The sequence below is a fragment of the Nyctereutes procyonoides genome, unplaced genomic scaffold, assembly GCF_905146905.1.
Source record: "Nyctereutes procyonoides isolate TBG_1078 unplaced genomic scaffold, NYPRO_anot_genome, whole genome shotgun sequence".
Taxonomy (NCBI): Eukaryota; Metazoa; Chordata; class Mammalia; order Carnivora; family Canidae; genus Nyctereutes; species Nyctereutes procyonoides.
Window position 1 is genome coordinate 50,926,932 of NW_026575044.1, and position 25,993 is coordinate 50,952,924.

A 25,993-nucleotide genomic window follows, 5' to 3' on the forward strand; every position below is an offset into this window, starting at 1 on the left:
ACTGCCAGGCCTGCTTTCTGAAACTTGCTTGTTTGTACTGTCTGGTCCGGTTACTGGTCTCTGACACTCATTAAACAAGGCCTTTTCTAGTTCTACATCCTGACCAGTGACTCTTAACCAGGTTCTGGTTGGAACAAGGTCACTTCCAGAACTCCTTCTGCTCCTTCAGTGCTGCTTTGTTCCAAGGGTGGTACTGAAGGCTGCCAGAGTCATCAGAAATCAGTCTGGGTAATTAAAGAATAATTCCTTAATTCTAACTTGGATGAATGTGGTACGGATGAAGCCAGCAACCACAACAGCAAACAGAAGTTGAGAGGCTGGCTATGTGTGTGTATTATCTGTCAGGCAGGGCCTGGGAAGGAGGAGGCAAGAATATAATTTCAGTTTATACAGGGGGAGATGTGACCTTACTGATGCTGAGGACAAAGGGATTGAGAGAAATTTGGGAAGCACCAGCATTCTAATTGTTCCTGAAAACAGGGAGGACATCAACTCTTCCTCCAAAGGGCAGCAGGGGAAAGATGAAATCTGGAGAACCCTAGCAGAGTTTTCTTTTACAGACCGGTCTATTGATATTACTATCACAGAAAGAACAAGCTTCACTATGGGTAGGTATGTGTGTGTGAGAGAAAAATCCATGGAAATAGATTTATCTTTTTCCTTCCCCCAAAACAAAGGGGAACATGTGGGAAGATATGTTTCCTTCCCCCAAAACAAAGGGATTTCCTTCCCCCAAAACAAAGGGAAACAAAGGGAAGATGTTTACATTTTTTTAAAGTTATATTAATACCACTATAATCTAAGATCATACAAATACTTCAAAACCTATTCTATAAACTATGGCCACTATACTGGTCTTTCATGAAAAACACAAAATCCATTGTTTCATTTCCTGCTAAACAAATGAATTTCAATCCCAACTTTATTGACTGAAAGATGGGAAGAGATTAGGCACCAACTTATGCAACAAGATTAGTAAACTAGGTCAGAGAGGGCTTGCATTCTGAACATGGAGTCAAGATGTGTGTAACAGGCTCTCATGGGACTTACCTCGGAGTCAGAGCTGTCCAGTTCAGCCAGAGTTGGAGCTTTGAGGAGCTTCTTCCGCTGCACAGGCACCTGCTGTGCAGCACTCAATCCATTTTCTTTTGTTTGTGATGGGAAACCTCCATTCACCATTGAAGATTCCACAGTGTTCTTTGGAGATTCAGGAGTATTTACATCTGGTGAAAGACAGGAAAAAGCTTACCTTTTTCAAGCTAAGAAAGGTAATCAATCAGTAGGCCAAATACACTTTCCCAAGTACCTGGACTTGGTAGCACAAACCACAAACCAGGGGACATGGCATTTCCAGGTCACACAAATACAACACAGAGGCATCTATGTATAAAACATTGTTTGATATTAACTGTCAGATTAAAGAAAACCTTTAAATGAATCATAATAAATTTACATTTAAACATTAGAATTTAGAGCTGGATAGAATCCTATAGATAACTGACTCTAACTTCTGAATCTTGCAGAGACCCAGAGAGGCTAGTTTTACTTCATAGTCTCCAAAGAGCTAGTGGTAAATGGACCAAAGTGCTGGTATACACAAAGCCATAGCAGGCATATGGCTTTAAGATTTGAAAATGGAAAAAAAAAAAAAAGATTTGAAAATGGTTTAATTTAAAAAACAAACAGGGGCAGCCCGGGTGGCTCAGAGGTTTGGCACTCCCTTCGGCCCAGGGTGTGATCCTGGGGACTTGGGATCGAGTCCCATGTCAGGCTCCCTGCATGGAGCCTGCTTCTCCCTCTCCCTGTGCCTCTGTCTGTTCCTCTTCCTCTCTGTGTGTTTCTCATGAATAAATAAAAATCTTAAAAATAAATAAATAAATAAAAAACAAAACAGTGAATAGTCTATATTCATATAAACATGAACACAAAGAATCTGGGATACATTCTCTCTGATAAGGGTGACTTAGATTATTCAGAGGTCAAATCTGGGCGGGAAGGGAATACAACAGGTTAAAGAAATGTGGCAGCAGAGTATAGAGTACACAGTACAGGGCACAGAGTATGTAATAGATGAGTATAGAGCATGGAGTATACAGTATAAAGTATGGACTACAGAGCACAGAGTAGTATAGAGAGTACCCAGTACAGACTACAAAATATAAAGGATATAGTATATAGTTCATAGTACAGAGTACATTTTTTTAAAGTTTAAGAGACTTTAGTTTGAATATGCCTATCATTCATTAAATTTAATTTTTAATAGTGCATAGCTATGTACCGAAGTATATAGGGAAAAATAAACATTAGAAATACCTAAGGATGGAAGTATACAGGCAAAGAAGACATTCAGTACATACCATGAACAGGCTTAGAAGCATCCTAGGACAGTATCCATTAGAAAAGAATGAAAATCATGCAAAAAAAAATCTATCCAAATCATGGAAGGCAAATGAAATCAGTACAAGTTATAGTTTCTTGTATGGGATAAAGTATACATATTCTTTGGATTGAAAACACAATACAAATAAATATGGCTTGGCTTCTATGTCCAAGCCAAAAATTATCTATAGAAGTAACAAGTGTAGATGCTGCATGTGACAAGATTATATATATATATAATATACAGTAGTACACAGTAGAGAATACATATAGAGTGTATATTGTATAGAATACAGAGTACAGATCAGAGCACAGAGTTCAGATCACAGAATGTATACAGTTTATGGTATGGAGTACAGAGTATATGCAGCATATAGTATATAGAGTATACAGAGCACAAAATATATAGTATAGAGTATAGGGCATAGAGTATATAGAGCAATGTACATACTACATATAAAGTACAGAGTACAGAGAATATAATATGAAGCATACAGTAGCGTACGGAGTAGAGTACAGAATATATAGTACAGAGTACAGACTAGAGAGTACAAAGCACAGAGTATAGAATACAGAGTAAGAGTATTGAGTACATAGTATAGAGGGCAGGTTATATAATATAGAGTTCACAGCACAGACTATGAAGTACAGAGCATACGTTATAGTAAGATGCAGATGATTTGGGATCAAAGGCTAGCTCTGGTGGTAGTTGTCTGACCGTGAGCAAGTTACCTAGCCTCTTATTTCATTGCCTGTAAAATGGGCCTAACAACAGACATGGGCTCCTTTTGAAGATTAACAATTGCATATAAAATACTCAATACTGTGTGTAATAAAGGCAACACACAATAAATGTTGGCAATTATTAACACTGATTTTTATCTCTATTTGTAACTAACTTAAGGCTCAGGGTGACTTAGCCAGTCACACAGCTAGTGTGCGGAACAGCTGATACTTGATTCCTTGTTAATAGTGACTCAAAAGACCAACTTTTTGCCCCTGTACTCTGTATTCACTCTTACAGTGTAAGTGGAACTAATTTTCCTCAGTATTTCAAATGATGTTTTAAACACAGACAACATGGAATTGCACATGGAATAGTCTGTGAAACTCCTGTGGTTGAAGGTAAAGGGCACACTAAGCTCCGTTAGGAGGGAAAGCACTATAACTGCAGTTACTGTAAAATATTATAGTTTCCTTCACAACATATAACTTTTATATCCTTGGAGCTTAAGAGGTGGATTTCCAAAAAAACATTCAGTGAATAAACATGTTCCAGTCCCGCCTTCCTTAACATTATTAAAAGAATAATATAAATTATTACAAGTGATGTGTATATCTAGTTTCATAATTACAATTTTTGCTATTTTTAGAGATCAAGGTCAGAGCACATGCCCTTTTGAATGAGAAGAAAGAGTCTGAGTAAGCAAGGAAGGACGCAGGAAAGAAAAGGAAGATGGATCCGTCAATCATTTATTTATTTAACATAAACATTTTATAATTGAAAACCTGACAACACATGCACTAATTTTCTTATTTCCTTTCCAGATGTTAAGTAGCTCTAATAAAAAAAAATAACTGGAAGAGGGGCTGCGCTTGAGGGGCAAAAGGGCAAAAACTGCAAGTTTTTACACAAATTTATACGTTAAAATCTTCAAATAAATCTTTCCTGAGAGGATGTAGAGAGTAGTAGACTGCCACACTTTGGAGAGTAGTTTTAAAGTTTTCCAGAAAGCAAAGGAGGAAATGATCAGGCTAACTGATTAATTTCTACTCAAGAAAAAAGGTAGGGTTCAAATACAGTCTTGAAGCATATTTTAAAAGACCTTATTCTATAGTTTATATTCTTTTATCCACTTCCTATAGAATTACTCACATAAGTTGTAGTAGTTAGGCTTTCCAGAGAAAGCATAAAGTTCAAATACACACATCTCTGTCCCCTCTCAGCTGCCCAGATTCCAATCCAGGTGCCCACACTGCAGGTACTGTGAGAAGAGAAACAGCTTTCTGAGGTGGGTCACATTTCCAATCCTCCAAATCAGAGCTTTCCTAAGGGTGAAACTACTAGTAGTGCATGGAGGAACACTGGAGGTTTTAATGGTTATATATTCATTTAATGCTTCAGAAAAATATATCAGATACATGACTTTATGGATGTTTTTCCTTAAGAAATTTTTAAGAAGTCATTGATGGTAGATTAAAATAATTTAAATAATACTGGTGGTACTGAAAGCCTGGCAAAAATCATGAGGGTGGCATTTGACCTAAAGTTTAGGGAATATTGGCTGCCATGAGTTCATTTCATTTTCAGTGCAGAAGATCTGAGAAACTACCTAATAGCTCTCTACTTGCGTGAACTGTATCTACTATGAGATCGATAATTGACCAAAACTACTGAAATAACCACCTTGTGCTGAATTCAAAGCTTTGAGATAAATGGAATTGATGAAAACAAAAAACAAAAAACAAAAAACAAAAGACAAAAAAAGTAACCAGTTTCAGGATATCCACATATAGACCTAAATACTGTGTGTGACTTTACCTTATACTATATATTTATAAAAGACCTAGTTGAACATATTTTTAAGAGAAATTTTTAAGTAGTTTGATTACTTATAGCTTTCTGTTCAAATAAAGAAATCCTTATTATTACTTCAACGTAACAAGTAAGAAAACCAGGGACTTGCATAAAACTTTGTACTTATAAAAAAAAAAAAAAAAGACTTTGTACTTCTATAAAAGACAGACATTCCTGAGAAAAAACTGGTGATATTTATAAGCAAGCAAAATATTCAACATGCTAGCTATGGCATTAGAAGTGACATACCTCAGGTATAGAATCTAAAATGCATAACCATGATATTAAATGCTTTATGTAATAACTTTATATGTGTTAAGAAACACCCAACTGTTGTCTTATTTGGGGGAAAAATGACTGTGATATAGATTATATATATTTAGTGTTTGCATTGCAAAAATAAATTAGACTTACCTTAATTAATGTTGAATGGATTAAGATTTTCCACTAAGTATTAATATTTTTAAGACATACCTAAGCAGCAGAATATACTTCATTATGTCTCATTCTATACTTAAGTTCAGAGGCATTAACTATACTATATATTTAAATATTTATTACTTAGTGTGTTAATTTCCCAATATAGAGAAGAACTGTATCCTATTCTTTGTATTTGGTTAAAAGAATGGATTATTTTTTCCATTTATTATTTGAGACATTTAAATTGACTAGTCAAAATGCAACAATGAAAACACAGAAGTAGCTAGCACAAGAAATTGAGAATGAAGCACATGGAAATCGTGAAGTGCAATGAAGTAGCAAATGATAAGCAGTTAAAAGCAAATAAAAAATTTGGCTACTCTTTTACATCATGGAGGGTAAGAGCTTTCTTCCCAAATCAGAAGCCACCATATAACCTATATGAACACAAAATACACTAATATATATATATATATATATATATATATATATATATATATATATATATATATATATAGTGTGGGGGGCATGCAAATTGTCCAGATCAACCACCTGTGCTTAATTTATGTTAGCCAAGAGTCAATGTGTTTAGATAGCCGCTACTCCATTATAGTTCAACAGATGGAAGCATCTCCAGAAAAGAGACAGTCTCTTTAATATATACTGCCAACTTTTGGAGAATATCAGTGACAAATATGTACCAAAACATTCCTGAGTTTATTTTCCAGACCATTTTTATAAGTTTTTTTTTCTTTTTTACATTTACTCCACAAATGTAGGTAAAATAAAAATTTTCAAATGAGTAAAGAAAATAGAAAAAGTTCTTCAGTGGTCAGCCAAAAGTAGTAAGATTGTAGTAGAAGTAGTAAGATTTATCTGAAATTTTTAAAAGCCCTAATAACAGTGATGCCTGAGACCTACGAATATAAACACAAATTTAAAAACAGTAGGAAATTAGTTTAGCAATTGGAGGATGCTCAGTAAATATTCATAAAAAGAACTCTTTGGCTCTTTAAATATGAATTTGTATATAAGGTATGCCAACAATTCCAGAGCGTATGAAAGAAAACTCTGGAGGAAAATATTAATGTCAACAACTCATTTAATTTTACATTCGAAAAACAGTTCCTAGGGGTGCCTGGGTGGCTGAGTCAGTAAGCAACTGCCTTTAGCTCAGGTCATGATCTCAGGGTCCTGGGATTGAGCCCCACATCAGGCTCCCTGCTTGGCAGGGATTGAGCCTGCTTCTCCCTCTCTCTGCCTCTTCTTCTCATGCTTGCACTCTCTCTCAAATAAATAAAATCTTTAAAAAACAAACAAAAAAACAGCTTCCAAAGTAAAAAATTCTAATTTGCAAAAATATTTTATTTGGATTAAGTTGGTTTTGAAAATTCACTCATATATTGGTATCCCTGGGTGACTCAGTGGTTTAGCGCCTGCCTTTGGCCCAGGGCGCAATCCTGGAGCCCAGGGATCAAGTCCCATGTCGGGCTCCTGGCATGGAGCCTGCCTCTCTCTCTGTGTCTCTGCCTCTCTCTCTCTATGTCTATCATAAATAAATAAAATTAAAAAAAAAAAAGAAAATTCACTCATATATAAAAACTCAATTTAAAAAGGGGTTGATTTCAGAAATCAAATTTAGTTAATGGTTGTTTCACTATTAATCCCTGTCTATTTAACAGCAAGTATCTAAACTTGTTCTACAAGCCCAGAACACATTAATTATACAATTGACCCTTGAACAAGGCAAGAGAGACCTCCATTCCCAATCAAAAATCTGCAAATAACTTTTGTCTCCAAAAAACTTAACTGCTAATTAAGTCTACTGTTGACTGGGAAACTTACTGATAATATTAACAGTCAATGGACAAATATATATATATATATATATATATTTATTTATTTATTCATGAGAGACACAGAGACAGAGAGAGACAGAGAGAGACACACAGACACAGGCAGAGGGAGACGCAGGTTCCATGCAGGGAACCCGACGTGGGATTCGATCCCGGGTCTCCAAGATCAGGCCCTGGGCTGAAGGCGGCGCTAAACCGCTGAGCCATCCGGGCTGCCCAACGGACATATATTTTGTATGTTATATTTATCATATATATGTGTGTGTGTGTGTGTACATATATACTGTATTCTTAAAGCTAGAATAATATATTTTTTAAGATTTTATTTATTTATTAGAGACACACACACACAGAGACAGACAGAGAGAGAGAGAATGAGACAGGCAGAGGGAGAAGCAGGCTCCATGCAGGGAGCCCGACTGGGACTTGATCCCAGGTCTCCAGGATCATGCCCTGGGCTGAAGGTGGTGCTAAACTGCCGAGCCACCTGGGCTGCCCTAGAGTAATATTTTTTTTTAAAGAAAAAAAAATTAAGAAAATCATAAGGAAGAGAAAATGCCCTTTGCACAGAGGACTAGGGAGCAAGGGTGATGGGTGTGTCGGCTCCTCCTGTAGCACCATTCTGCTCTCTGGGCACATTCCTTGCTTCAGCTCAGCATCCTGTCCGCCAGCCCTGGGTGCAGACCCTAATCCTCCTGTCAGCATCAGGGGGCAACCTGCAACCCTGTTGTCTCTGGTCCCTAGAGGCTGGGCCTTCGTGGGTTCCTAGAGGGCAGATTAGTTGCCTTCCATTTGGTCCTATGAAGACTGGGGTGGACAGTTATAAATAAATGACCTGTAGCTTTTGCTGTCAACTCTTAAATTAAAAAAAAAATTCCTATTAGTGGATCTGAGCAGTTCAAACCCATGTTGTTTAGGGTCAGCTATATTCTACAACCAAAGCCATTATAACATAGCTGTATTTTTATACTCTCAAACAGCACTCAGAATCATTCATGACTAGCCTCTATCCATAGGGAGCCCCAGGACACCAAACACAGCTCTTGCCTGACAACTAAGGAGCGGTGGTCCTCTGAAATAGCTGACAGCTCTAATTACTTAAATAACTGAATGCTTTAGAGAATAAGAAACATCAAAACTTTGTCTCTTGAAACTTCTTCTATTCTCTTAAAGCAAAGTTCTGTTTTAGATTTTGACATCACTACTTTAGATGAGTGTGGATAACTCTAAAAGAAGAAGTGTGGGTAAGAGATAGTGAGTGTAAGGATGGGCAGTCACATTTCATAACCACAGGGATGGCATAATGGTTCTTCTATAATCTCTCATAGGTAACAGATTTATTAGTGGAGTTTTAATTTTTTTAAGTGTATGGTTTTCAAATAAGCAGAACATTTTATCTTACTGACCACAGTTTAGAAGAAGCCTTTCAATTTTCTCCTTTAACATGTATGGACAAGCAGATGAATGAAATGCATTTCACAGAAACCACAAAACCCATGTCAGGTGTGAAAGCGTTTTTTTTTGTTTTGTTTTGTTTTGTTTTGTTTTGTTTTACCTGACAAGTCAAAACTGTAAGACATGCTAAGTGGCCGCATTGCTGAAAAAAGAAAACAAACAATAAAAAAATAATTCAGCTGTTAGGAATATACAGGGAGGACGAAAACGGGAGGAAGCTTCAAGAAGACTTATAATGGCACATTTCAGATTTTATGGCAGAAGGCAGAGAATAAAAATCTGAAATACAACAAAACTATGAGTCTTAGTTTCAATTATATCACTAAGACTTGAAACGGAGTAACATTAAAAGAAAAAACATAATTTTTTAAACAACATGTTAACAATGAAAGCATGAAAGATATAAAACATTTTAAAGAAACATAGTATAGGATTTTGGCTTAAATATAACATGATTTTAGGACACAAATTTTTGAAGTTAAAGAATAAATGTGTTCTTAAATGATTTATTTCAGGATGAGAATCTGATGCTACTAAAATAGGTGAAACATTTTATAAAAAGTCTCTTTCAGGAATTAGCATCACAATGCATCACTATGCTGCCCATTACAGGCAGTGTAACCTAGCAGTTGAAGAGAGGCCCCAGGAGCCAGAATGTCTGAATTTGCATCTCAGCTCTGCCACTTAGTAGCACTGTGATTCTGGGAAAGTTACTTAACTCTCTCTGCTTCAGTTATTTAATCTGTAAAATGGGAAAAATGGTACTTATCTCATGAGATTGTTAATGAAGATTGAATGATCCTACCAAAATAAGGTGCTTGCATATAGCAAACTGCTTCACACACAGTAAAAGTTCAATAAATAGAATTTCTTAAGAATAAATTTATTTCCTGTTGAAATAATGTCTTAAAATTTTTATTATACATGCTAAAAATCATTGAATTGCATTTTATATGGGTGAATTTTATAGTAGATAAATTATGCCTCAATAAAGCTATTTTTTAAAAAAGCTTACTACAAAGATTTGATTAATTTGGGTATTCATGACAGTAAGAATTAACTTTTTTCACTGCAGCTCAAAACTCTTAATAGTCAATCTATTCTATGACCTAGGCTCAGGGAGGACAGGAAACTCTATGGTCAGAAGAGGACAGACCTTGGATCTATAGTAGGGATGGAAGTACAGGCATAATGGGGAGAAATGTCTCCCCCATTCATGTCTTCCAGGTATACTGCCTATAGAGTTCTAACACCTAAATTTAATAGAATGTAAGTATCTCTCAATGTTTGTGGCAGATGTTTTTAAAGGAATAATTTATACTTACATCCAAAATCTTAACATAGTATTTTAAAAAATGATGTGAAAGTAAAGCCCTGAATTATATCCCAGGCACAGCTAGGCAAGATGTCAGAATCACATGTAGATATTTTTAAAAGCACTTACGCTAACAAAGGAGATGTGTATCTTAAATGGGGCAAATAAAGCAAGTTGACAATTGTATTTATTGTTTGATGACTAGGAAATAATATTTTAAGTATTTTATTCTACTATATAAATTAAGATGTAACTTTTATTTTTTATTTTTTAAAGATTCTATTTTTTCACAACAGACATAGAGAGAGAGAGAGAGAGGCAGAGACACAGGCAGAGGGAGAAGCAGGCTCCACGCAGGGAGCCCGATGCGGGACTCGATCCCGGGACCCCAGGACCATGCCCCGGGCCAAAGGCAGGCACCAAACCGCTGAGCCACCCAGGAATCCCCTAGGATGTAACTTTTATTTTATTATTTTTTTAAAGTTTTTTTTTTAATTTTTTTTATTTATTTATGATAGTCACACATAGAGAGAGAGAGAGAGAGAGAGGCAGAGACACAGAGGGAGAAGCAGGCTCCATGCACCAGGAGCCCAACGTGGGATTCGATCCCAGGTCTCCAGGACCGCGCCCTGGGCCAAAGGCAGGCGCTAAACCGCTGCGCCACCCAGGGATCCCAAGATGTAACTTTTAAATAAACATTTTACTGTGTTTTAGTTATCTCAGAGAAAAGCAGGAATTTTATACTGAAATAAAAAAAAATATTCAAACTGCTATATTTCAATATAAAATTCCTCCACTCACCATTCAAAGAACCCTACATTTCTTGTACACTTTTTTTAAAATTTTTATTTATTTATGATAGTCACACACACACACAGAGAGAGAGAGAGGCAGAGACATAGGCAGAGGGAGAAGCAGGCTCCATGCACTGGGAGCCCGACGTGGGATTCAATCCCAGGTCTCCAGGATCGTGCCCTGGGCCAAAGGCAGGCGCTAAACCGCTGTGCCACCCAGGGATCCCTCTTGTACACTTTTCTAGATGTCTCCTGAGGCAAGGGAAACAAGCAAAAACAAACTAATGGGACTACATCAAAATAAAAAGCTTTTGAACAGTGAAGGAAACCATCAACAAAACTAAAAGGCAACCCTACTGAATGGGAGAAGGTATTTACAAATGATACAATTAATAGGGGGTTAATATCCAAAATATATAAAGAACTTACATAGCTCAATGCCCAAAACTCCAAATAATACAATTAAAAATGGGCAGAGGACATCAATAGACATTTTTCCAAAGAAGACATCCAGATGACCAAGAGCTATGTGAAAAGATGCTCAACATTACTCATTATTGGGGAAATACAAATCAAACTCACAATGAGATATCACCTCACACCTGTCAGAATGGCTAAAAACAAAAATATAAGAAACAGCAAGTGTTGGTGAGGACATGGAGAAAAAGGAACCCTTCTGCACTGGTGGTGGGAATGTATACTGTTGCAGCTACTGTGAAAAACTGTATGAAGTTTCCTCAAAAAGTTAAAAAAGAGAATTACTGTATGATCCAGTAATTCTATTACTGGGTATTTATCCAAAGAAAAGGAAAACAGTAATTCAACAAGATACATGTACCTCTATTTTATTGAAGCATTATTTACAATTGCCAAGAAATGGAAGAAGCTCAAGTGTCCATCGATTGATGAATGGATAAAGAAGATGTGTGTGTATATATATACACACACATACACACAATGAAATATTGTTCAGCCATAAAAAAGAATGAAATCTTGCCATTTGCAACAACATGTATGGATCTAAACGATATGATGCTAAGTGAAATATGTCGGTTAGAGAAAGACAAGTACCATATGATTTCATCCATATCTGGAATTTAAGAAACTAAACAAATGAACAAAGGAAAAAGACAAATAGGGACACCTGAGTGGCTCAGTGGTTGAATGTCTCTCTTTGGTTCAGGGCGTGATCCCAGAGTCCCAGGATTGAGTCCTGCATCAGGCTCCCCACAGAGAGCCTGCCTCTTTCTCTGCCTCTGTTCTCTGCCTCTCTCTCTCTGTCTCTCATGAATAAATAAAGAAAATAATAAGAAAAGAAATTAAAAAAAAAAAGACACTAATGGTTACCAGAGGACAGACAGGTAGGAATGGGTGAAATAGGGGAAGGGGATTAAGAGTACCTTTAACCCGATGAACACTGAGAAATGTATAAAACTGCTGAATCATTATACCTGAAATTAATATAGCACTGTATTTTAATTCTACTTGAATAAAAAAACCCCACCTATTTAAAAAAAGCCTAAATTTCTGTAAAAGGCATCTGAATCAGCAAATAAAAAGTCAAACTCTCACTCTTTGCACATGATGTGATACTCTATGTAGAAAGCCCAAAAAAGAGATGCCTGAGTGGCTCAGTGGTTGAGCATCTGCCTTCAGCTCAGGTCATGATCCTGGGGTCCTGGGATCGAGTCCCACATTGGGCTCCCTGCATGGAGCCTGCTTCTCCCTCTGCCTAGGTCTCTGCTTCTCTCTGTCTCTCATGAATAAATAAAATCTTTAAAAAAAAAACTATAAAACTCTGCTGATAGAAATTTAAAAAGACAGGGATGCCTGGGTGGCTCAGTGGTTGAGCATCTGCCTTTGGCTCAGGGTGTGATCCTGGGGTCCTGGAATTGAGTTCTGCACTGGGCTCCCCACACGGAGCCTGCTTCTCCCTTTGCCTATGTCTCTGCCTCTCTCGCTCTCTGTGTCTCTCAAATAAATAAAATCTTAAAAAAAGAAAGAAAGAAAGAAAGAAAGAAAGAAAGAAAGAAAGAAAGAAAGAAAGAAAGCCCAAAGACTCCAGCCCCAAATTGCTAGAATCTTACAGGAATTCAGCCAACATGGCATGATATAAAAATCAATGCACAGAAATCAGTTGCATTTCTATACACTAATAATGAGACAGAAGAAAGAAAAATTAAGGATCCCATTTATAATTGCACCAAAATCATAAAGTACCTAAGAATAAACCTAACCAAAGAGGCAAAGGATCTGTACTCAGAATTATAGAACACTCATCCAAGAAAGTGAGGAAGACACAAAGAAATGGAAAAACATCCCATGCTCATGGGCTAGAAGAACAAATATTGTTAAAATGTCTATGCAACCTAGAACAATCTATACATTCAATGCAATCCCTATCAAAATACCGTCAACTTTCTTCACAGAGCCGGAACAAAAAATCCTAAAATTTGTATGGAATGAGAAAAGACCCCGAATAGCCAAATGAAGGTTGAAAAAGAAAACCAAAGCTGGAGGCATCACAATTCCAGACTTTGAGCTCTATTACAAAGCTGTGATCATCAAGACAGCCTGGTACTGGCACAAAAACAGACACATAGATCAATGGACCAGAACAGAGAACCCATAAATGGACTTTCAACTCTATGATTAACTAATCTTTGATGAAGCAGCAAATGATATCCAATAGAAAAAAGACAGTCTCTTTAACAAATGGTGTTGGGAAAATTGGACAGCCACATGTAGAAGAATGAAACTGGACCATTTTCTTACACTATACACAAAAACAGACTCAAACTAGATGAAAGACCTAAATGTGAGACAGGAATCCATTCAAATCCTAAAGGAGAACACAAGCAGCAACCTCTGTAGCCTCGACTGCAGCAACTTCTTGCTAGATACGTCTCCAAAGGCAAGGGAAACAAAGGCAAAAATGAACTACTGGGACTTCATCAAGATAAAAAGCTTTTGCACAGCAAAGGAAACAATCAACATAACCAAAAGACAACTGACAGAATGGGAGAAGATATTTGCAAATGACACATCAGATAAAGGGCTAGTATCCAAGATCTATAAAGAACTTATCCAACTCAATATCCAATATCAAACTCAATATCCATATCATGAAATGGGCAGAAGTCATGAGCAGACACTTCTCCAAAGACATACACATGGCCAACAGAAACATGAGAAAATGTTCAACATCATTCGGCATCAGGAAAGTACAAATCAAAACCACAATGAGATACTACCTCACATTGGTCACAATGGCTAAAATTAAGTCAGGAAATGACAGAGGTTGGTGAGGATGTGGAGAAAGGGGAATTCTCCTACACTGTTGGTGGGAATGCAAACTGGCATAGACACTCTGGAAAACAGGATGGAGGTTCCTCAAAAAGTTGAAATAGGGGATCCCTGGGTGGCGCAGCGGTTTGGCGCCTGCCTTTGGCCCAGGGCGCGATCCTGGAGACCCGGGATCAAATCCCATGTCGGGCTCCCTGCATGGAGCCTGCTTCTCCCTCTGCCTGTGTCTCTGCCTCTCTCTCTCTCTCTGTGTAACTATCATGAATAAATAAATAAAATCTTTAAAAAAAAAGTTGAAATAGAGCTACCCTTCGACCCAGCAATTGCACTACTAGGTATTTACCCCAAAGATACAAATGTAGTGATCCTAAGAGGGCACCTACACCCCAATGTTTAAGGCAGCAATGTCCACAGTAGCCAAACTATGGAAAGAGCCCAGATGTCCATCAACAGATGACTGGATAAAGAAGATGTGGTGTACACACACACATGTATATACACACACACAAAGGCATACTACTCAGCCATCAAAAACCCCCCAAATCTTGTCATTTGCAATGATGTGGATAGAGCTAGAGGGTATTTGCTGAGTGAAATAAGTCAATCATATGATCTCACTCATATGTGGAATCTAAGAAACAAAACAGAGGATCACAGGGGAAGGGAAGAAAATATAGAACAAGACAAAACCAGGGGGAGACAAACCATAAGAGACTTTTTTTTTAAGGTTTTATTCATCTGACACAGAGAGAGAGAGAGAGAGACAGAGAGAGAGAGCACGCACAAGTATGCATGCACACAAGCAGAGGCAGTGGCAGAAGGAGCAGGAGAAGCAGGCCCCCTGTGAAGCAGGGAGCCCAAACTGGGGCTCGATCCCAGGACCTTGGGATCATAACCTGAGCTGAAGGCAGGTGCTTAACCAGCTGAGCCACCCAGGTGTCTCCATAAGAGACTCTTAATCATAGGAAACAAATTGGGGGTTGCTGGGGGGAGGGGGTGGGGTAACTGGGGAATGAGCATTAAGGAGGGGACATGATATAATGAGCACTGGGTGTTACATAAGACTGATGAATCACCGAACTCTACCTTTGAAACTAATAATACACTATGTGTTAATAAAAAAATTCATAGCAGAAACTTGAAGTTCAATAATCAAGATATTTTGGATGCAGAAACTATGTATTTCAAACAGAAAAGGATTTCATAATTTAGGTGATATTTATTGAAGAAATAAATGTTCTACCTCAAAAAACGCTGACTACAAAAGTGCTATAAATTTAATTTTACTGCTTTTCTCAAGAAAATCTAAACATTTATTAATTATAATTATTTTAAAGATTTCTATTAAGGAATATTACAATATTACAATATTCCTTAATAGAAGCAAATATCCAGTTTCTGTGGTCCATAATCTGATTATAGTATTTATACATGCATTAGTGTGAGGTTTTCAAATAAATATCTGTGACTCATAAAAAAACCCCTGCATTTCTGAATTCAAATACCATTGACTCTAGATTTTCCTAATTATACACAGTAAATAAGATCCAACATATTCTCAAAGCATTTACCACCCTTCTCTAATATCTTCTCATTCTGTTCTTCCCTGATATGTGAATAATCTATCTTTTGAAATAAGACTATTGCATTACAGAGGGCTGCTATTATTTCTTGGAAGATGAGGTTTGGATCTTTTCCAAGCTCTACATATTACAAAAAGGAGAGAAATCAAGCATAATAGCAATTAAGAAATTTAATTTAGCAATTAAGAAAAGATGCCTTTTAAAGGCACAATTTATATTTAAAACCAAAAGTCTCAATTCAGTATGAGATGTTAGGAAACAGAAAATGATGGGACATGAACAAAGACTGGTGCGCAAGAATAGTATTTTCAGGCTTGACAGTAAAAAAAAAAAAAAAGGACATTCTGTCAAAAAATAGGGAAATAAAACACAGTTTAGCCATATTATCAGGATATAAGCGCCTTATGAGTCCTATTTAATGACATGGGAAGATGTTCACATCACATACAATGTTAAGTGAAGAGAACAGAGTATAGTTCTTTTTTTTTTTTCTTTTTAAACAGAGTATAGTTCTTATCTCCATACTGCACAAGTAGATTTACAGTGGATGCCTCTGGCTTTTGAAATTATGGGTAACATTTCTTTAAACATTTACATATGTCCCCAGTTTCTATAGTGGGATTCTACTCACAATTACATGGAGGGGAAAGGTTATAAAAATATTTGGGGAAACTTGTCCTAAGTGCATTCTGCCAACCTCATCCTAATCAAACTCCCCAAAGCAAAATTGTATAGTAAGAACCAACGTAGATCTGCAGAAATAACAAGCCCAAATACCTTACTTTCCAATAAGATACAAGATCAGTTTGAATGCAGAATTGTAGAAGACTCTCACTTTCTGTAACAGCTCGATCATGATTGTTGTGAATCACCAATTCATAAGGTTAAAATAAAAAATAGTAAGATATGCTCAAAACATAAAATTGGTTTTATTTTTTTAAAGATTTATTTACTTGAGTATGAATGAGAAAGAGAGAAAGAGAGAATGTGCATACTAGCATGCAAGTGGGGTAAGGTGCAGAGGGAGAGAATATCCAAGTAGACTCTAATGCTGAACTTGGAGCCTGAGATGGGGATCGATCACAGAGGCCATGAGATCAAGACCTGAGCTGAAACCAAGAGTTGGTTCCTTAACTGACTGAGCCACTGAGGGGCCCTTGATATTTAATTGTTCTAAAGTAGGTTTCCTGTTATTTAACATCTAACTTGTTTAAAATGAAAGAGAAGAACATATGTGTGACAAAGGCTTGCAATGATCCTTCCAAGCAATGAAAGTAGCCCCCTGACACTCACAGGGACTGCTAGTCTCTCCTTCAAATGACCTCGCCAATGTCTTGTGACTTGCTGTTAATGGTCTTGTAGTATGAACATGCATGACACTCCAGAGTCATTCTTTTGTAAGCATTCGTGGGCAGGCATTATGCCTTGTTCATCTCTATATCCCAGGAGATGGCATGGTTGTTTAATAGAAAGTAAACGTTCAAAAAAAATATTAGAAAAGTGAAGGAACTATATGTCAAATACCATCCATGTCGTACAAGCACATTATGCCTATATTGCTCCTTTCTCTAGTCTTTTTGGTACTTCCACTGAGGTTGACAATCCCTTAGCCTAATTACTCTGTGCTCCTGTAAATCATGAAGCTTGCTTTTCTCATGGTAATAGATTTGTTTTGCCTCATAGTTTTATTGGAATCTTTTCTATTATCCCCACTGTTTCTTCTCAAGGTATGCTAATTTAAAAGAAATCCAGTCTTAAGCTAGCATCCCATAATACCACTTCCTTATTTTTCCACAGTGGTTCTTACTCTTTTGAGGCTGTGTACTGTTTCGGAAACTAAGGAAAAATATGGACCCTCTCTCCAGAAAAATGCACATTCATACATTTTATGAAGTAAGCACATTTTTTTTTTTATATTTCGGGAACTCTCAGACTCTCGTCAGGCTTGTTCAAGGATTCTCAGGATAAGAACCCTTGGTGCACATGGCTTGTATGTTTTAGTTCATTATTATATAAATGCTCACATGGATTTGTCACTTAGCATGCTTTCAACATTTTTATTTTTAAAAAAAAGATTTGATTTAATTATCCATGAGACCCCAGAGAGAAGGCAGAGACATAGGCAGAGGGAGAAGCAGGCTCCTCGCAGGGAGCCCAATGTGGGACCCGGTCCCAGAACTCTGGGATCACACCCTGAGCCAAAGGCAGACTCCCAACTGCTGAGTCATCCAGGTGTCCCTCAACATTTTTAAAAGACAACACTTGCTGCCATAAAAATTAGACCCCTGTCCAACACTGACTCAACTTTCTCTCTCTCAGTAGCTTTGTAACTGGAAGGTACATTCAATTATTTCAGCACCTATGGGTGCACTTCTACAACAATGAACAAGACAGATGTGGGTCCTGCTGGCACGGAGGTCACAAGGTAAAAGAAGGGTCAAGAGTCTAACAAAAGGATATCAACATGACATGACTCAAGATTTTGAGGTTAGAAGCAGAGACAGCAGTCAAAGCTGATGTGATAAACTAGATAAGAGAAGATGTCAGGCTGGGTTAGGATGGTGTTGGGCTAAAAATGGGGAAAACTAGAAAGATCCAGAATAAGAAATATCAATAGGGCTTAGCTGTTAGGTGGGAATCTGAGATGATGGTGAAGTTCTGCCTTGAGCACACTGAGATGAGGAAACAGGAGAAGATGGTTTGGGAGAAAACAAATGGCTTCCCCTGTCCTGCTGTAGGCCCTAGCTAGCAGACAGCTGGGGGAATGGGTGTGAGCTCAGAGAGACAGGTACACAGATGAGGGCTGAAGTAGCCAAAACAAAAATCACAGAGATCGGTGTGGTTGTTCAGAGAGACACAGTGAGCCCAGGATAGAAATCTGAAAGACCACGAAGGGTCTAACAGAGGCAGGAAAAGAGATTAGAGGAGAAGACTAGGAGAGTGTGGTTCTTTTCCTGTTCAGATGCCACTACTATCCATTTTCCTACAGGAAGTTTCTCTGAATTCTTTGAGCATCTTTAATCTTAAAAATAAGAGGAAAGTTGTATAAACAAAAATGTTACAAACATTTTAAAATACGGTCTTGCTATAAATCAAAATCAATGTGTGTTTATAGTACACATAACATTAAATAAATATAAAGGAAGCTTGGGAATAAGTGTTATCAGATAACAATCAATGCTTTCATCATATAATACTGTATCTTTAAATCCATAATTAAGACAACAGAAACATGAAGATTATGTATATTTCTAAAACATAAGAGCTTTGTATATGTAATATAATTTATGAAGTATTTTGACCACAATCTTAATTCTTATATAAAAGCCATAATTAAAATGTAAAGGAATTTTTCTCCTTCTGCTAATAAAGAAACCAACACTCAGAGAGGTAAAGGGACTCTCCTAAAACCACAGTCTAGAGAATGACAGAGCAATTTCTACTAAGCCATGACACTCTCATGTGGTTCAGTATCGTATGGGCAAAGGACTTCCTATTCTGTGAATTTCATGCATAAACTTCAAGTAAGAGTGTGCGTGTATGTGGGAGAGAGAGAGAGACAAAGAGAGAGACAGAAAGGAACAAACACTGCTTTTACTTTTCTCTGGGCTGGTTGTATAGAGACACTGCTTCAAGTGGCTGAGGATAGACCAGCGGTGCAGTAAGCAGCTGACTCACCTAATCTGCTGCGTCTAATCTCCTCTGGTGAGACAGGCCGTAGCTTTCTTTCTGCTTTGATTTCTTCTAATATTCTTTCATGGAGGCTCCGTGGTCGTGGTGGAGTGGGTTTCAGTTTTCTGGCTGCAACCTTGGGGGGGAAAAAAAGGAATGGCTATAGACTTGAATAGTTGTCCTTAAATAATTCTTACTGAAGTCCATTTCTATGGTAAAGTATTATGAAATTGTATTTCACTGACTGCAACACCATTTGATAAATGACTATTTTAAGCAATAGGGAGATTATTGGATTTCACAGTAATTTAGTCGTATGTGCTCAATTTTAAGGAGTCAGTTTTGCTAGCATTGTAATTATGTTCACAATATGCTACCATGATAGATAATCAATTGAAATGTAAGCTATACCTTATCTATTATTATTTTTTTAAAAACATTTTTGAACAAGTATCACAAAATTTTTAGATTATTAAGTAATCTTTCTACAATTGAAGAAATAAAGGCTCAGGGAGGCTGATTAATTTGCTCAGAGACATGTGGCTACTAAGTAAACTGCATAACTCAGGTTGTTTGGAGTTAAAACATCCTAAGACAGTCTTGTATTGAATAATTTTAAGTATTCTTCTGTGACTAAATAATACAACTTAGAGTTAGGCTTCATCATTCTGAGAATAAAAGCTTGGTGTAAAAACAACTTCGAGAGCTGAGTTCCAGAGACCATGTCTTAGAGGAGAGTACCTTGTTACGTGACCTCCAACCAAGGGGAACACATCAGATCACATACCGGCTTTAAAGGGGGTCTTGATCTGATGAAGTCCAGGATGATTTCGTGAGCACTTTTTTTTAACCGAGGGGGAATATCACCATTGACCTGAAAGGAGACAAAAAGTACAAGATTCATGTGACTACAGGAAAATCATTACAAGTTTCTGGGTACAGCTATTACTTCAAAATTACTGAAGGTGTGTCCTGGTTCTATCAAAGATGTGTTTCGAATTAATAAAATGGAGAGTAAATAGTTGAGTGATTCAGAGCACAAACAGCTATGTAAAATTGGAGAAAAACAGAAGTTCATAAAATGAATCATTAAGTTCTACCATTTAGGGAAATTATGTATTTGATTCACCTCTTTCTACAAAATTAAAATTATGAATGTGAATGCAATAAATAATACTATGCTTATTAATTACATTATAATTTACAAAGCCTTTTACCTCTTATTTTCATCCTTGTACAAAACCTAAGTAATAGGAAGGACTGGTGTCATGAGTCACATTCTATAGATAAAACTCAGGCTCATGTCAAGGAGGGTGTCTACTACATTCATACAATTAGTGAGTACAAGAGTCTTGGTAGAGCCCTCATCTGACTCTGACCCCTGCTCTAACGTACTCTCTTTTTATAGCAATGTGTTAAAAAAAGCAATTTTTAAAAGCAATTTAAGAAAACCCCCCAAACCCACCAAAAATAACATTCTAAACCTACTCTAACCACCCCAGAAGGCACATTTTGTCACATTTATTTCCCAATTTTAATATGAAAAAAATAGAACCCGTTAGGCATTTTCTGTCACGTTCCTCACAAAGGATGGATAAAAAAGAAATGCTAACAAATTATAAACTTAATGACAAATTACCTAATATTTCTCAAAATCCAGGAAATTGGTATACTATTTTTATTAATGCACTGTCTCAAAAATCTTTCTCCTCCCTACCTTGGAGACCTAGTCTTCGATTACCCCATCATATTCTAATAGCTTTATAATATCGATTTTGTTGGAAAGAAAAAAAGATAATTTATTTATTCCTCTCACATCAACGGCTGATCTTTTTATTTTGATAGGTTAGATATGTTTCCTTATGCTTCACAACTTGTCATTGGAAATGTCACTTAAATTTTGGAATTACTTTAAATTTGGTAAAACTTTTTAAGTATTTTTTATAAGGATGTATTTCTTTATTTAAGAGAGAAAATGAGAGCGTACAAGGGGGATAAGGGGCAGAGGGAGAGGGAGAAGTAGAATCCCCACTGAGCGAGAAGCCCCACACAGGGCTTGATCCTAGGACCCTGGGATCATCACCTGAACCAAAGGCAGATACTTAACTGACTCAGTCACCCAGGTGCCCCTCAAGTATTTTTGTAAGACTGTAAGATTTCAGGGCATGAACAGTTTTCTTGTGTACTCACCAACCTTAAATACTATTTTAATTGTTCACAAGTCATTAATCAGTTGGTTATTCCTCACTGCAACTGTATGAGTTTTTATTTTTTTTGTCCGTGTTGCTATTTTGTGTCTTCTGAGATATAATGTTAAATACATATTTTTAAAAAGGGACCTGAAATACTGCTCCCAAGGCCAATCTGCTCCCCAAATGAAACCCCTCCATCTGTGCGCAGGGTGGGTGGCAAGCCTGCTGCGGCCTTCACAGCATCCACACTCTCTCCTCCCTGGGCCACACCTCCCAGCACTGAATGAGGTCTGGATGGCCCAAGGAAAGATTTAAGAGTAAAAGCCGCCTGAACTGCTAGTACTTGGTTTAAGGAGGGCATGTCCACTAGCTATAGATCTGGAGGCCTAATGTGACATGACAACCTCCTATGGATTTCCTGCTATAAAAGATTTCTTTAAAACTCCTTATGGTGGGATACCTAAGTGGCTCAGCGGTTAAAGCCTCTGCCTTCAGCTCAGGGCGTGATCCTGGGGTCTAGGATCGAGTCCCACATCGGGCTCCCTGTGAGGAGCCTGCTTCTCCCTCTACTTATGTCTCTGCCTCTCTGTGGCTCTCATGAATAAATAAATCTTTAAAACAAAACAACTCCTTATTGTTATGGAACAACTTAATCAGACTTTCCTACTACCTTCAGCTCTACTCCTAGAGACTTTCCCCTAGGCTTTTACTTTACTGTTTACTTTCATCACAACAGTAGTTGAGGGAGTTGGTTTAAGTAAGGCCAGGGTTGTAAATTCTGTTCCCCAAACCAGCACACATTACCTTCAGTTTCCACACTAGTCAGAAACCATATCCTGAATCCCAATTACAAAATGTGCATCAGTGCCCCTGAGGTAGGATGGATATGAGTCAGTGAAAGTCCTTACCAGGAGGGGAAAAAAGTAACTTTGTGCTAATACCATTCTGCTGCTGGCTCAGTGAAATCATTCTCCTATAAATAAACACATATATATTTTTAAAGATTTTATTTATTTATTCATGAGAGACACAGAAAGAAAAAGAGAGGCAGAGACACAGGCAGAGGGAAAAGCAGGCTCCATGCAGGGAACCCGACGCAGGACTCGATCCTGGGTCTCCAGGATCACTCCCTGGGCTGAAGGCAGCACTAAACCGCTGAGCCACCCAGGCTACCCACAGAACATATATTGAAACAAGCTCTCTGAGCTGCAATGATAAATGATTCTTAGCTGAACACAAATAATAGAGCCACAAGTAAATAAGACATTTATACAACTTGATCTTCTGAGCCACAATGCCTTAAATAACTTCTAAGTAAAAGATGTTGTTTCTACATCTTTTTATTTTTTAATTAAAAAATTATTTATTTATTCATGAGAGACACAGAGAGAGGGAGATACATAGGCAGAGGGAGAAGTAAGCTTCCTTTGGGGAGCCCGATGCAGGACTCGATCCCAGGACCAGGATCACGCCCTGAGCCAAAGCCAGACACTCAACCATTGAGCCATCCAAATGCCCCTACATCTTCATTTTTAAAAGGTGAGTTATTTGAAGCTTTCTGTTAGAATTAAAGCATTTTACTCAAACATTTTGAAAAAAGCAAACTGAAATGTTTTATACTTCTATAACTTAATATTCTGAGTAATATCCAGTATGGCTAAGCTACCAATTCCCAACATCAGCATAAACGTACCAGAACCAGTGGATTAAAACAGTACAGTTATGTAGCTTAAACATGAGGATTAAATTAAAAACATTTCAGCATAGTGCTTCAGGTACAGATAGACCATGTTTGAAAACTCTTTGTGTTTACTCTTTATAAAAAACATTTGTTTTTAAAGAAATTAGCAAGTGTAATGCCACAATGTAAGTGCTCTTAATGGGCTCAGAGTTGCTGGGAGTGAATTGCAGTATAATAGAAATCTGTATAAAAATTACTTTAAGTAGGGTGTTTTCTGATCACTATTGCTTACCATATTGTAAAAAGTTTTATGTATTAATCAGTTAATGTTATTTTGTTTGGGAGTTTTATTTTTTTTTTTTGAGGGGTTGCCCATTAGTTGCTTCCCCCTCCATTAACTGTTTTTTGCTTAAACTATAAATCCCAGCAACAAACTGCTGTGTACAAATAATATAATTTTTTTACAGAGATGTATTCCCCATTTTGTGGGAAAAAGAAGCCAAGTTTACTTGCATTTGGTTTTTAAAAAAATATTAATAAATGAGTTGTATGCAAAAAAAGAATAAAAAAATTTTAATGCCCAGTTTTTAAAGATTAAATGAATAGTTGAATTTCCACTCTCATTTATCAGGTACATTTATATAAAATAAGGAACTAACCAAAATTTTAGCTGTTTAGACTGAAAACTTTCCACATGAACTTGCTCACACTGGCACTCCCATCTGCCCAGTCCCTTGCACAGGAGCTCAGTACACACTTAAGTGAACTGCATGGATTTGGCCAGAGAAGGACATGAAAAGGAAAACAAGAGTGGCTACCATGAAGCAGAAACATCTATCCATTTGTCTTCACTTACTACCCACAACCTCCAAGTTCAAAAATGTATTATTTATACCTAAATAGACTAGATGAATCACTGATAATTATCATAAAGAACATATTTATAAAAAATTACCTGTCGTTCTGAAGCTCATGGAATTTTCAACAAACAAAAAGCTTAAATAACTTGAGCCTTGAAAAACTTTTTTTCTACTTTTGTCTTAAGCAAAGCAGAACCACTAATGATGACATAAGATCACAACTAAAGGGATCCCTGGGTGGCGCAGCGGTTTGGCGCCTGCCTTTGGCCCAGGGCGCGATCCTGGAGACCCGAGATCGAATCCCACATCGGGCTCCCGGTGCATGGAGCCTGCTTCTCCCTCTGCCTGTGTCTCTGCCTCTCTCTCTCTATCATAAATAAATAAAAATTAAAAAAAAAAGATCACAACTAAAAATGTACAAAGTTATCTATCGTTCATGGATTAATATTGGGCCCATTCAGATTTCCTTTTTCCCCTCCTTCAGCCTTATTGAGGCTGAATTGACAGAGAAAAATTATGCATATTTAAAGTACACAGCATGATTATCTGATATGTTTACAGGCACTGTGAAATGTTTACCACAACCAAGCTAATTAACATATCCATCACCTCACACGGTTACTGGTTTGTGAAGAGAACATTTAAGCTGTATGCTCTTAGCATACTTCAAGGACATACTACAGCATTATTAACTATAGTCACCATGCTGAGTCCCCAGAACTCGTTCGTTTTCTACCTGAAACATGTGACCTTTGACCGACACTTAAGCAATATCTACTTCCCCTATTCCTGAACCCCTGTCAACCCACTGCCCTACTCTCAGCTTCCATGAGTTTGACTTCTTATAATTCAACACATAAGCGAGATCATATACTATCTGTCTTGGTAGGCTCAGCTTACTTCACCTAGCATGAAGTCCTCCAGGTTCTTCTATGTTATTGCGAATGGCATGATTTCCTTCTGTTTTATGACTAAATACTATTCCTGTAGATGTATATGCATTTTCTTTATCCATTCATCTGATGACGTTTAAGCTGCTTCCATAACGTGGCTATTGTGAATAATGCTGTAATACACATGGGCGTGCAGGATCTCTTTGAGATCCTGATTTCATTTCCTTGAGGTGTTGACCTAGTCTGTGCCTAAATATTTAGCCTCTCCTCTTTCCATGTTTAGTTACAGTACTGAGGTGGAAAGCATACTGTATCCAGTCTCCATCTTATTGGACTTTTATTTTATAACCAGGTTATTCAGCACAGTGTTTTTCTGTGCTCTGAGCTTCTTAGAAAACTAAGTAAAAATCTGTTTTCCCCTGCTTCTTAAAATTTTATAGAAAATTGGTTGTCTCACTTTTCAAAACCAGTATCTCGCTATATGTATGTGTGTGTGTGTGTGTGTGTATCATGCCCAAAATGCGACTGAGTTGATGGCAGAACTGAGATTCAAACATAGTTACCCTATTTCCAGAGTCACTGCTCTTAAGCACAATGTACACACCTGTCCTATTTAAAGAAATCTCTGCCTACCTCAAGGTCATAAAGATTTTCTCCTATGTTACCTTTCTGAAGTTTTATTGGTTTTTGGTTGGAACAGGTCATTGAGAGGATGTGACGACTGGCTGGACTTGGACAACTGGAGGCTCCTTACCACCCACACCCCATCCTTGGAGTATACATTTCATAACTCTTCCTGTACTACTATGAGCCACAGGCCACAGTTTTCTGTTTTGTTTGTTTGTTTTTCTGTCTATAATGTTCTGCTGTCAACTGGACATTTAAGAAAATATATTGTAAGAACTCTGGATTTTGATCTGTCCTCAGAGGGGATAAATATTGTTGTTTATTTGTTAAATGGCTTCTTTACACTAATTCTGTTAAATCTACTTTCCCTGCCACATGTAGG

The 25,993-nt window shown here is 37.3% G+C and overlaps 1 protein-coding gene across 4 annotated transcripts in view; it reads right to left on the reverse strand.

Annotated features, from left to right (window-relative positions):
- SPIRE1 (spire type actin nucleation factor 1) overlaps positions 1 to 25,993 on the reverse strand; it is a 199,416-nt gene that overhangs the window by 24,783 nt on the left and 148,640 nt on the right. For all 4 annotated transcript variants that reach the window (XM_055324056.1, XM_055324055.1, XM_055324058.1 and 1 more), the window contains 3 exons: positions 20,146 to 20,232; positions 19,365 to 19,494; positions 1,051 to 1,223 (listed from right to left, as the gene is read on the reverse strand). In XM_055324056.1, coding sequence (XP_055180031.1) covers positions 1,051 to 1,223; positions 19,365 to 19,494; positions 20,146 to 20,232 — 390 coding nt within the window. The remainder of the gene's footprint in view (positions 1 to 1,050; positions 1,224 to 19,364; positions 19,495 to 20,145; positions 20,233 to 25,993) is intronic.